Source organism: Triturus cristatus, chromosome 1_1 (assembly GCF_964204655.1).
Source record: "Triturus cristatus chromosome 1_1, aTriCri1.1, whole genome shotgun sequence".
Taxonomy (NCBI): domain Eukaryota; kingdom Metazoa; phylum Chordata; class Amphibia; order Caudata; family Salamandridae; genus Triturus; species Triturus cristatus.
In genome coordinates this window covers 188,562,341-188,576,313 of record NC_140579.1, presented here as the reverse complement: position 1 = coordinate 188,576,313, position 13,973 = coordinate 188,562,341, and the positions used below count along the sequence as shown (strand labels likewise).

General features: G+C 43.4%; 1 protein-coding gene across 2 annotated transcripts in view; it reads left to right on the top strand.

Moving 5' to 3' along the window:
• LOC146869959 (ubiquitin-like protein NEDD8) overlaps positions 1-13,973 on the top strand; it is a 73,694-nt gene that overhangs the window by 42,276 nt on the left and 17,445 nt on the right. For both annotated transcript variants that reach the window (XM_085624112.1, XM_085624113.1), the window contains exon 2: positions 12,022-12,069. In XM_085624112.1, coding sequence (XP_085480238.1) covers positions 12,022-12,069 — 48 coding nt within the window. The remainder of the gene's footprint in view (positions 1-12,021; positions 12,070-13,973) is intronic.

The following is a 13,973-nucleotide window of genomic DNA, read 5'->3' as shown; positions in this document are numbered from 1 at the left end:
AGCCTTTTGATAAAACACCAGCTCAATCGCAAACACAACAGAAGTCTCAGTCTGATAAGGACGAGCGCCCAATCTTTTCTAAGAAAAATTGGAAAACTAAGAAACCGGGAAAGCAACAACAGAAACAGGGGTCCCGCGCCATGTCACCGACACCCGAGTCTTCTGAGCACACTTATGATTTGCGCGACCGCGCGAGAATTAGGTCTCCTGACAGATTTCAGGTTCCTGATCAGCATTCTCCTCGTTCTTTACAGGAAACATCAGGCTCACAAGCCGGTGGAGGTGAACGCCAGGATCACGGCAGAGGTCAAGGTGCCCCACAAGTAGGTGAGCAACCTCGTCAGACTGACGGCAATGGGAAACAAGACGATTTTCCTAGTCAGCAGCCATAGTTTCAGAAAAAGAAAGTTGCAGCGTTAACAGCTAGATATGCCACAGACGGTGAAGACCTGGCTCCAGAATTCAACGTGGACAGTAACGCTGCTTGACAGCGCAGCGGAAGTTACCATAGTGCTGTAGGCACTGTGTCCATTTCTGGAGGCGACAGCAACTGAGACTTTAATTACAGTCAAAACAGCTGACACTCGAGTGGCTCCCCCTGACCGACTATACGATACAGTCCTTTTAATTGAAGGTGACATACGAGTTGTTAAAGGGATTTTTGGGGAAAATCTGACCGCTTCTTATAACATTTTGGTGGCGAAGGCTGATTGGCCCCCACCTTTTGGTCTTGCTGCTCTGAGAGGGGAGGAGGTGATTCTTTCGGGTTTTTCACGTAACGTCTTCAAGGAGCATGCAAAGTCTTTTGCAGAAGAGTTTGCTTTGGTGCTTGCATCGGCTCTGTACCGTACCCATGTGGGCTGGGATAAAGACTCACCGCCCCATGAAATACCATTGCGGTCTATCCCACAGCCTCAACCCCAATATCCCCTCCGGCGGGAGGTAAAAGGTCCCATTTCGGTGATTCTGACACAGTCAAATCAAGGTGTCATTGAGTCATGTGCGTCACCGATGAATAACCCTCTTTTTACCATTACCAAACCCGATGGGTCTTACCGCATAGTTTTGGATTACCAGCATTAGAACTTTTCATTGTCGCACTTTTGCGGTACAGAATACCCATAGATCTGCTCTTGTAGACAGTCTTGTTCATAAAAAATATAAAACTACACTTGACATTTCCAATGGCTTTTTCAGTCCCAATCTGTCCCCGGCATGCAGTCAATGGACCGCATTTACCGCCGGCGGTAAACCAAAACAATTTTGGAGATTTAGCTATGGGCTATAAAAACAGCCCCGGAGTTTTCGCCGCCCATGTTGTCTCTTTGCTGGACAGCATAGACCCAGATGCGTACTCGTATGTTGATATTTATCTCACGGACGACGAATTATGGCCGCATCTCTGCCGAGTCGACCACATTATTGTTTTGTTTGCAGACTACGGTTACACGTTTAACTTTGCGAAATCACACAGTGTAGCTTACATAGTGTTGTTCTTGGGCTATGAGTTCAATAACAAAGGTAGAGGCTTGGCGCCTCACTTCCTAGAGCAATGCGCACGTTTGCGACCTCCAACAAACCTAAAAAAATTCAGTCAGTGCTGGGAATTTTGAACTTCGAACGTACTAACATTCCCGAATATGCCCAGTGCCTCAAGCCTTTTTATCCCTTGATACAACCAACATTTGCAAAAGCCTGCTGGCTTCCGGAACATTCAGCTATCCTGCAGTCTTTGCAGTCTGATCTTGAATCTAAATACTTGTTCACAGGTGATAACCACACCAGCCTGGTGATATGAATAGTGCCAGGCGAAGTGGGTTTCACTTACTTGACGTTTAATGAAGGTGACACAGTACCTATTGCTTACAAATCGCATTTATACACCTGCCGAATTGCGGTTTTCTAGTGTTGAAAAAGTCTTCACAGCTTTGCAGATGGCGATCCTGAAGGAGCGCGCTCTGGCACAGGGGAACCGATTTTTAGTGGTAACATCGTACCCTGCACTTCAAGCAGTGACAAAGACAAGTGTACCAAACTCAAAGGCTTTGCATCCTCGTTGGATACTGTGGGCTACTACTTTGACGTCTCCGGATGTCACCTTCATCTTTGACTCCTCGCTTCAGACACCGGAGTTCTTGCAGTATAAATTTGTTCATCCTCCTCCTCTGTCTATGCGCACACTTGATGAGTACGATTGTATCATTTACACCTATGGTTCAGCGCAACCGGCAACAGGTTCTAAGCATGCATATTCGGCTGCCTGTGCAATTGTGGCAGTAGGTAGGTACTAGGTGACTGTACCGCCCAATTGGCCAAGCTGCGCGCTTTGGTGCTTGCACTCCAGTTTGCAGATTCTAATGTGACTACTCTAATTGTAAGTGATTATTACTGTGTTCAGTCTTTCAATGACAACTTGTTCTTTTGGTCTCAAAATAACTATCGTGATTCCAAAGGCAGCGCAATTAAGCATACAATGCTTTGGGTTCGAGTGGCAGATCTCGAAGAACGTCTGCCACTCACACAGGTTATTTATACTCTTGGCCACCAACGTGTGGGAGCACACGCTGTCGGCAATAGTTTGGCTGATGAAGCAGCCAAATCAGGAGTAGCCACGTGTTCAGTTGCAGCCGTTACAAGATCCATGACTCAGATTGATAATTACATTTTGGCAGCAGTTGCTGCGACTGAGAAGGGTGGAAATTACCCTCAAGGGTTCCCTTCAAAGTACTCTTATCATTTAAGTCCCGACAGAGTTCCTTATGTAAGAATAAATAACGTTGGGGACAGATTGATCCCCAACGCGGACCGCAGACTTTCTTTGATAACGGCCGCACACAAAGGCATGGCGTTGGCGCATGCTGGAGTGCCTGCAACGGTTTCTATTCTGCAGCAACGTTACTAGTGGCGTGGTTATATAAACCGACCAGTAATTATGTACTTTCATGTGACATTTGTCAGCAGATTAAACCTTCTACACGTCCGCCACTGTCATAACTCTGCATTTCTATTAAGCCTTTTGGCTGTGTATATCTTGATCACTGCTGTCCATTTTCTTCAGATACAGCTTATAAATACATCTTAGTTGCAGTTGATTCATGCACACGTTTTTGCATGTGGCACCTTCCATTCTGACCAAGGTCCAGTGTTCGCCTCTAAGGCGTACGAGGATGCAATGAAGTCTTTGGGGGTGCAGGTGAAATTTTCGCCTCCATACAGGCCTGAGGGCAATTCAGTTGTGGAGCGAATGAACCGTGACTTAAAGCAATCCTTGACAGCTAGAGTCTTAGGTACTGGCAGGAACTGGCTAGCCCACTTGTATGGCGTGCATCGTGCACTTAATAATCCCCCTAGAAGATCTCTGGGTGGGCAGACACCATACGAAATGTTCTTTGGCATAATATTTTTTGTACCAGACATTGATGGTCTAGACATGGCGGTGGCAGCTGCAACCTTTGACGTAGATAATCATTCTACTATGTTACAGGACTTACAAGAGGCCTGTGACAGTCTAGCAAAACACCATTTGCCCTCTGCCACTGATGCTGCACTACAGATTCCGGTAGTTGGCTGGCTACCCAAAGTTGGAGATCTGGTCCGAGAGAAGGTGGAGAACAAAAAAGAATTTGGCCCCTCTTATCGTGCACCGGTTCCAGTGCTTGGTGTGAAGGGTACGCGTACAGTCATTTTACCACCCCTTCCTGGTCGCAAAGACAACAGATACATCTCAGTACACAATGTCAAGCTACAACATCTGGCCGATTCTGAATAGTATAACACCTGCTGCTTCATGTCCAGCAATTTCAAGAAATCCTGTGATTGGCGCATCGGACACTGCGCAAAACGACACTGCCATCGAGATGGACTCTGTTGCTAATCCCACCAGCTTCCACCTGCGATGAGGAAACTGAATATGCTTATCCAACAAGTGGGTTTTTGCTAGGTTTGCAGACCACTACACTCAACCAGTCACGTTTTTCTTTTGAGTTGACTTCCAACTCATCTGGCCCTACAAAATTCAGTATTGTTTTCTCTTGGTTTAAACAGACTTATTTGGTCCCTCCTTGGACATGCATCTGGTTGGTGCTGGTCCTGATTTTCCTGTTCATGTCCATTGGGTTTGTGACCGTTTTTTTCCTTCTTATCAATAGTCACTACCTACCAGAACGCTCTGCTGTTTAGTTGGTAACTGGAACTTTGGCTCCACACTCGTCTTCTCACATCTTGAAACGAGACCAGACTTTTGTCAACATCTCCGCCTTTCCAGTGGCTGATGGCATTGTTTGGGATGCGGTGGATTTCCAAATTCATGGTCCAACAGAGATTGTTAATGTACCAAATGTACTTTGTGTATCAATGGGTGATGTAGTGAAACAGAACATACGTTCAGATGATTGGGATGTGCAAGCAATTCAGTGTTTATTTTCAGATTTGAAGTATTATGCTGCCATTGATGCTGAAGATTTGTATTCAAATACTGCAAATTATGCCGATTTTGTTTGTTACCAGCATTTTGGTCACCACTACCTGCATAAGACTAATACATTAAGGAATGTTTTTAATTACACACAATGGGAATATTGCCCCACTCCATTAGAAGGCAGCTCCAGCACCCTATTAAAAAAGTTTACTTATTTTACAGATTTTGAGTGGTCCAACCCGGAGTCCTTTTATTTTAAATTAAACATTTCATCACCTAGCAAGGTAATTTTAACCCACACACAATTATTATATTCTAATGCGTTTATTGATAAATTGTCAGTTGGCGACTATGAACATTGGAAGGCCACCGTTGATTTAAAATCTGTGTGGGGGTTCTAGAGCCTGGGAGGTTTGTGGCACTGAAGCCTTACATCGCGCGTGCCTCATCTCAACACAAATTCTATTTTTAAATGATTCTATTTATCGGACTACCTGTTCTGGTTTAACCACTACAAAACAGATGAATGTCCCTACAATTCCTAAACTGGCTCAATATCAGAACTGGAGCATGCATACTGGTTATTCCATTGAGGAACTGCAAGCTTTCATTTAGAATATAGCTTTTAATGTCTCAAGTTTAGACCCGCTAGGATGGATAGTTTGGCAGACGACTGCTAATGCCTGCCAATTGTGTTTCCATAACACAATTCCTGGTTATAAACAAGATAGAATAGATCAACGTTTTGCAGATACACATTCGGTTACAACGTATTCTGTGGGTAAATTGTGTCAAAATTGGTTCCAACACTCATCCCTATAGTCAGTAAAACAACATTTTTCGCTGTTATCCAGTAACATTGATTTGACCGATTTTTATCAAAGGCCCTTCTGGTCATAGTACAAAAAGATTTGTTTACGCAGCTTACAATGAAATCTGGAAGCTTTCTCAAATTGAAGCATCACGCCTGAGGGAAATAGATCAGGCAGATCTAGAAAAGGTGCTTGCTGTTTTTGACAATAATGTTAACACACTGTCTTCGCGCATTTACACATTGGATAATATTGTTTCATCTGTGGTCGATGTTGTACAGGATGATGTATCTGTGTTGTATCATGGTCAAAATCAATTCCGTTCAGTAATGCAGTTTACATGGACTTTGCAAACGGAAAATGAGAAAAGTGCCATGGGATTATTTGAACACAACTGCTTTGTTTTTACCTTTTAATTTATCTTCTAAACAACAGTTTATGTCCATGAAAGATGCTACGTACACACTTTTACATATTGAGAAGATTGACCATTTACCTTTCTCCGTGGCGGAAACGGACTCTGCTGTCTGGCTCATCCACGGGGTTATCTCTTTACCGTTTTCTTTGTTTAAATTTAGCTCTTGCATGAAGCATTACCCGGTCGCTATGAACCCCTGGGCAGCACTTTCCTGCATTAAGTGTGGTCCTTGCCTTTCACTTCCAGATGACAAGGAAGTATACCTTACAGGGGAATCTCGTGACCCTATATTGGGTCGTTCCCTTGTCTGCAAAAACATAGTTACACGGGGCTTGTAGTGTTTCCGCCCCAAAGCTTGCATTTGTTTTAAACAGTATTCCAGTACCAGCTATAAAACCCACTTTTACCCTGCTTGCTAACGGTAGCTATCTTCTTTTAAATAATGAGGAATGTTGCGGTTTGCTGGCTAGCCTACTGTACATTGTAACCGTTTCAAAGCGTGTAGTTTGTTGTAAAAATGTGTTTTTCCCGCCCCTGCATGGGAACCTTGATACCTCGATTTGGCCTTGCATCCCAACATTGAAAGCAGACTTCAATAAGTCGAGCAGAATAAAAACGCTATTATTCCAGCAAGAGGTTCCGCTCACTTCTGCGCGCGAGACTTTCGTCCTCGAGATAACAAGTACAAATTCCGAAATTCAAGCCCTTTTTAAATACCAATCTTTGATCTGCTTATCAAAGCATCTTTCTTCTTCATGTGAATGTTGTGTCCTGAAGATGGTCTTAAAGATGGACAACATAAAAGACTAAACGTCGACGCGTCAACCCATTTTGTAGAAGTAATTTTGTTTGTAGGAAATCTATTTCCTATTTATAGGCAAGTTTTCACCAAGGTAATTATTTGAAATGGGTCATAGTACATTGGTGACAGGGACAAATTGCATTATGTGAATGTGGATTTCTGTCACCTTTGCACACGAGAAAAGCTTGTATCCGTAATTTTGTACTTCTGATTATGTTAAAAATGTTATGTTAAAAATATTTACAGAGCGCACATACACCAAATGGTTTATTAGCGCTAAATATAGACATAGCCTGCTGCTCATAGGTCATTTGTACGCCTGGAAAACAACCAGTTTTTAAAAGTCTCCTAAAAAGAGGGTAGCTTGTAGATGATCTGATGTTAGGGGGAAGCGAATTCCAAAAGTGGGGGGGCTTAGACCGCGAATCTAGAACCACCTGGTCTCTTCTGTTTGAAGGTAGGGATAACCAGGAGATTCAGATGGGATGAAGGTAGGTTGCGGACGGGCTATACCTCTGGGTAAGAGTAGAAACAAATTCTGAGCAGGTGCCGTGAACGGATTTGAAGATGAGGCATCTGATTTTAAATGCACAGCGTTGTGTAACTGGGAGCCAGTGTTGCTTCCTCATTAAAGAAGTAACATGTTACCTACGTGGCTGATGATAGATCAGCTGCCTGGTTTTGCACCAACTGTAATCTTTTAGTTAAAATACATTGGTAGACCGAAATAGAGTTAATGAGCATATTCGATGTGGGAGATCACCAGGGATAGAACCACCTGGATGAGAGCTTCCATGGTGAGAAATCTGCTAATTTTCCTGATCTTCCGAGGTTGGAAAAAGCAGGCAGAGACTACCGTTCCAATCTGGGTCTTCAGGGAGAGATCGCTATTGATTGCAACACCTAGACTCTTGTTGCATATCCTCTGCGTAATTAAAAGTGCACACATTTCTTTCTCCTAAAGACTGTCTTAGCGGCAGAAGATACAGATTAAACTGGTGCGGGGACAGCGAAGATCCCTGCGGCATGCCACGGGTCAAATTGATATTAGGAGCTGTGAATTGGCAGAGGCGTACTGATGTGAGCGTCCATTCCAAGAAGGACGTAAGCCATCTAAGGGCGGATACCTGTATTCCTGCGTCCTTGAAACGGCCCACCAAAATTTCATGGCTGACCGTGTCAAAAGCCGCAGATCAATCAAGGAGCACCAAGGATTGAGTGGGTCCCTTATCTGCTTCTTTCATCATTTCGTCTAAGACAGTCAAAATTACCGCCTCAGTAGAATGGGAGGGGCGAAAACCTGCTTGGTGAGTGTCAAGGAATTGAGACTGTTCAATGAAGGAGCAGAGACAGTTCACAACATAGGCTTCCAACAAGTTGGCAGCAGCGTGATGGGAGATTAATTCAGCGGGACCAGACGGTTTGCGCCAGTTTTCGTAACAAGAGGGACTATTGCTGCTTCTTTAAAGGTTCCGGGGACAAAACACAGATTTAAGAATCATTCAGGAGAGAAAGAGCAGGGTCAGGGTATACAGAGAAAGCTTCCCTCCAGCTGTCAGCAGGAGATCCAGACTTAACCTTAGTCAGCAAATTCAGAAAGGCTTTTCTGCTAATTGCAGAGAATTGATGCAGAGAATGAGGGTTTCTAAAGGCCGCTAACGCGGCATCAGAGGGGGGGGGGGGGGTTCATGGGTACACTGGCTTTAATAGTCGTGCTTTTGTCAATAAAATAACATTCAGCGAGTTAGAGTCACTGAGTGGGAGCTAATTTTGCTGTAACTGTCTGTATTAGATAGCTCATTAACAATCGCAAATATTTCTTTCGATTTTATTTGTAGATTTCAAGATCTTTTTGGAAAAATAATTGGCTTTAGATTGTAAAATGGATTTTTTGTGTTTAAGTTTAGCTTGGTAGATATTTTTTTTGTCTGGAGAGTAATTCTGTCTCCAGATACGTTCGTTACGGTGCAGGGCTAGATTTTGAAGTCAGCCACCAGCGAGTTACAAAAAGCGTTAATGTTTGATTCCAGTTATAAAATTTAAAAAAGGAATACACCCAGCTTCGTTGAGATTTATTCACTGTTGATTTGATTGAATTTATGTTTAAGATATTTTATTTTTTGAAGCCACGATTAGGGCATTCATCAAGAATATTGCAAAGGAATGAAATTGCCTGTTAAATAAAATCCCTTGTAGGTATATTTATCAAGTAGTTACTTTGTAAGTGGCACCTCAACATCTCCTGCTGAAGGTAATACAAGACCTCTTCGCTTGGTGAGGCTCTCCTCAAGTGGACTTAATTGCCTCCTCTGAAAATGCTCCATGCCAGCAGTGCTGTGTCCTCCAGTATTTTTTTGAGGGGCGACTTGGGGGGGCTGACGGGCGGGGGGGCGTCTCTGTTCAGGATGAAGTTTCAGCTGGCCCCACACCCTTGATTCCTCAAGTTTTGAGGAAGATTCGCCAAGACCGAACCAAAGTCATTATAACTCTTTGGATTGGCTAAGGAGGGAAATGGTATGCAAACCTTTGGTGCTTCTTCCTAAGTCAAATGGTCAAGCTGTCATTCATACAGGACCTTCTCTTCCAGTTGGGGGATGTTGCTGTGCTCTAACCTCAGAGGCCTCCACCTTCATACCTGAAGAATGAGTGGGGGCTTTTAAGCTCTTTTCAGCTGCGACCGGAGGTGGTCTATGTAATCCATTCAACTCGTTGCCCCTTCACAAAATCAGTTGACTCTGGGAAATGGAACAGCCTTGTTTCATGGTGCCCAGACAACAAGCATATACCCTGACTCAAATCCTACTATTTGCACTCTCCCTAGCCCTGAGAGGGTAGGTGGTCTGCGGTTGGAACTGTAAAGGGGTTTTTAACTGCTTTGTATGCGTTTCCTGAAGAAGTTAACTGTGTTGTATCTGCCAGCTCCCTTTGTTGTGCCCCAATGGAACCTTCTTTTGACATTTTTGATGTAGTCTCCGTTTGAGCCCCAACATAATTGCCAGTTCTCGATGTTAGCCTTCAAAGCATTGTCTTTGGTGGCAATCACCTCGACAATACAGGTCAGTGAATTACAGTCCTTGAGTTCCCGTCCACCATTCACCTCCTTTTTCCCTGACAAATTGATGTTTGGAACCAGTGCAGCTTTTCTTCTCAAAGTGTTGACCCCCTTTCACTTAGGTCTGTCCATCATCATTCTGACATTCTATCCGACAAAAGAGAAGGAGCAGCTTAATAGGTTGGGTTCTTATCAGTTTCTACCTGGACCACACCTAGGATGTACGACTGGATGATCATTTCCTCATTGGCTGCTGGGATTGCAAGAAAGGTAGAGCAGTCCAGAAGCTGGCGCTATCAAGGTGGATTATCCTCTGGTTAAAGACCTTATTCTCTTTGGTCAAGAAAGAACCCCCGGAAATGATTGGAGCTCATTCTACAAGGGCTAAATCTTAAACCTCTGCCCGTGCCAGAGGGACTCCTATAGGAGAGATTTGCAAGGTGGTTACTTGAGCATCCCTACACAGTTTCGCTAAGCATTACTGCTTGGGTTTGGAGTGGGTAGATATGGCCACTTTTCAAGATGCGTCGTGCAGGACTCCCTTATCTAACCATCAATCCTCCTCCAGGGAAGGATACTGCTTTGTAATCTATTCTACAGTTGAGGAATCAGCAGGTAAAAGTAGCCATCAGAAGAAAAAGTTACTTTACCAGTTGTAATGATTTTTCTGGTGGATACTCTATCTACCTTTAGATCCTCACCGTTCTCACCCACCTCCTAAATTGATGGGTGTGTTATATGGAAAGTTAATAAGATCCCAATTCAGTACTTGATGTCGATGCCAGTCCATTTACTTCCCTCGAAGGCTTAGAAAAAATGGATGGAAACTGATGTCATTGCACCTGGGTGAGCTCTCCAGGGCTTTGGTGACGTCATCCGGCATAATTTCCGGCTTAGATATGAATCCCCAGTATCCCCTACCGGCGACTTCAGAGCTTTGAAGATTCCAAATCCTATCAGACGCCTGAGAATAGTCTGCAGGTAGGGTATCCACCACAGGGCATTGACTCCAGCTGTTTTGCGTGAAGGTGCTAGGTTAATTACTTCTTGGGATTCTTTTGGCAGCATCATCATACATATGGGTTTTATCTGTTCATGTTGAAGAGCACGCAGTGAAACCTGATCTTAGTATTGCTCTATTGACCATGTATCTGTTTCCTTTCCATCTGTGTTGTATATAAATCAGATTTCCATGGTCTTAATTTGGTTTGCGCTGTTGTTTTATTGTATTCTTCTGTGTGCATTACATTTTTGTGTGTTTCATATCTGAATATTTCTCAACACACCTTTTTAAAAAAAAAAATATATATTTTTGTCAAATGGCTACAGTTTTAGTTTTAACCTCATTAGCAATCACTGGGATGAGGGATGTAAGGGTATGCCATGATTACTCCTATTTGTATGATGCTGTGCAAGATGAGGAGGTTGACAATTTCTGTGCTGTGTTTGGGATGAGAGCCTAACTTGAAGTTCAAGAGATCATTGCCGGAAATGAGTGATTTTACTGAAGTTGAATAAGTGTGAAACTGGTGGATTTTGTCCCCCCTCCCCTTTAAGGCAAACAGTCTGTCCAGATTTTAGCAAAGGCAGCACTGCAACTTCTTCTAGCGATAAGTTGATGTGCTTTCAAATTGGCGAGGCAATATTGTTGCCATTGGATTTTATTCATTTACCTGGAACAAAGGTTTACTGAAATCTACGATTTGAAATGTGTGTAGGTTTTTTGAAGGACGACCATTGTATTGTGATTCTCTGTATTATGCTTGAATGCGTATTAATTTGGGAGCCCCTTTTGGATGATACAGTGCGTGATAGTTATAAAGTACGCATTGGCGTGGCTTAAATCTTCATGAATCGGTTTTATGAAGTAGTTTCCTTAGGTGAGGAGAATTTGGTTCTTTGTGTTTTTCTTTTTTTTTGTCTTGGTACCGTTAAGGGTGCTGTGGTTTGGGGTTTTCTCAATAGTTTCCCCACTTCTGTCACAGCTCTTTTAGTGGTATTGACTTTTCTGGTCTATCCAGGGGTCTGAGTGCTTGTTTCTGAAGGATGTTTTTTGGGTGTGATGCTATTTAGTCAATCAGGGTGGTTCTTATATGGTATGGTTGTTTTGTGTAGAGATTTTTTTAGTTGTCTTCCAAGGATATTCCCTGGCTTCATTTGGCCTGTTTTGTATAGACATAAGGAGGTGGTCACAAACAATTTTGCATGCTAATTCATCCAGTCGAGTCTGTTATTCCGGGTGCATGAAATTTGTGGAGGAAAAGTAGTAATATCCAATGGTATTGTATTTGTCAGTACAGGAATCCGCTCAGCAGGGAATGTGGTAGGAAGGGATGAATGTTGAGTGGACCGGCAGGATACTTGGAGTTGTGTAAGAGGGGGGAGTAGATAGTAATGTGGTGGCTTGCATGCTTGTGATTCTTGGGCTGTAACATGCGATCTTAAGTGAACACATCTGCACACTTACCTAATAACTTGATCACTAGCTGTGACTTGCCTTTTTTTTTTGTGTTATTGCAGACGCTGACCGGGAAAGAGATTGAGATTGACATTGAACCCACAGACAAGGTAAGCACCTGTCCTTCAAAAGTCTGTGTGCCTGTAATACTTGAACCACAGGGATGTTTCTGTGGAAAAGTAGCTGCCCCTTACCCTCTTGACTTTACCTGTGCAATTGCTGCATTATTAAAATCACAAGCACTCAATGTCCAGCCAATCACATGCCATGCCAAGTGAGTTTTTTTGTACAACTGTTACACAACTCTGTTTAAACCGCAGCATGAGAGTATTGAATTGCAATCCAAGCCTGTGTACAGAGCTAGTGCTTTTACTGTATTTGTACAGCTCTTTGACCGTGGGTGGCTGGCTCTACACAATTTTGTCAATGGATAGTGACACTTTGGCAGCTCAGTTGAATAGTAGGTTCTGTAGAGCAGTATCCTTAAGCTACAACAACGCTGCTTGAGTGGTGGGTCTGTACTTCTCTTTCTTTGTGTTTTGAACAGTGTTTATGAATATTTTCCATCAATGTTATTTAGTTTGTGTAAATAACATAACCTGTATTTGTAAAGCGCATGTTCGCACCTTGGCACCGAATAGCAGATGTCTATCATGTCCCAACAAAATAGTACCCATGTGTTAGACTTGGCTTTTTCAGCGGGTTCACCCACAGACTTTTTGCTTTGGGGCCTCTTGTTTTTGACCTTGTCTTTGTTGGTTTTAGGACCCTGGTACTTTACAACTGCTATTTAGTGCTAAAGTAGATTTGCTGTCCATGTAGATTTTAATGGCTTGGTGATTCCATGATTGGCATATTTGATTTACTACTAAGTCCCTAGTTCAGTGCACTGTGTGTGCCGAAGCCTGTAAATCAACTGCTTCTAGTGGACCTGCGGCACTGATTGTGCCTCCCACACAGGCAGCCTTTCAAATGTGCCTCAGACCTGCCACTTCAGTGTTTGCGTGCAGTTTTTTACTGCCATATCGATGTTCGTGTACGGCGATAGGTTCTGCCATCAAATCTGCTAGGATTTTCTTGCTTTTTGACCACCTCATATGTAACTTTTTTACTGTGCATAAGCCCCACCACTGGTGGCTCGCTCACAGTAAATGGACTGTGCGTATTTACTGCTAGTGTCCCCATTTTAAACTGCAATGCAATAAGGGTAAGGTGCACCTGGCTGGTTACACGTGTGTGGGATACTCCTGTCACGAGCAGCACAGTAACTGCGCACAGGTAGCCTTACCCAGAAGGTACTCTGCTGGATTGGATATTGACCTAGGGTAGGCCTCATAATTTTAGAGTACACTCGTAGGGAAAGTCAGTGTGGTTTAGTGTCTTGTCTGCAGTGACACTTCATTATACAACTAAGGGGAAGACTGCCTTAGAGTGCAGCTTAGCTTCCCTTTGGCCTACAAAGACCAGTGAACTATTGTCTCAGATAACCATCATGATTAGCAAGGAGGCAATGGAAGTAGTGCCAAGAGAGAGAGATTTCTCTTCAAGGTTCTTTCCAATACGGTAAAAATCAGGGGAATACCGTCCTATTCTGGACATTTATCAGCTCAACAAGTTCCCAAAGAAACAATAATTTTGTATGGTGCCTATTCAGAATGTGCTGTATCTCTTAAATCAAGGAGATCATATGCTGGCCTTGGATCTTCAAGGGACTCATTTCCATATCCCTATTCACCCCAAACACAAGAGGTTTTTGCACTTCAAAGTGGCTGGTGCACATTATAAATTCAGAGTCTTGCCCTTTGGCCTACGATCAGCACCTCGAGTATTCCCCAAAGTATTAGCTCTAGTTGCTTCACATCTAAGACCAGCAGGGGTCCAGATATTTCCATATTTGGACGATTGGCTAATAAAGGCAAGCACATCAAGAGAAACAGGCAGGCATACGAAGACATCTCTAGCTCTGACCGTACCCTGGGGCTGTCACTCAACTGCCAAAAATCTGCTCTGTCTC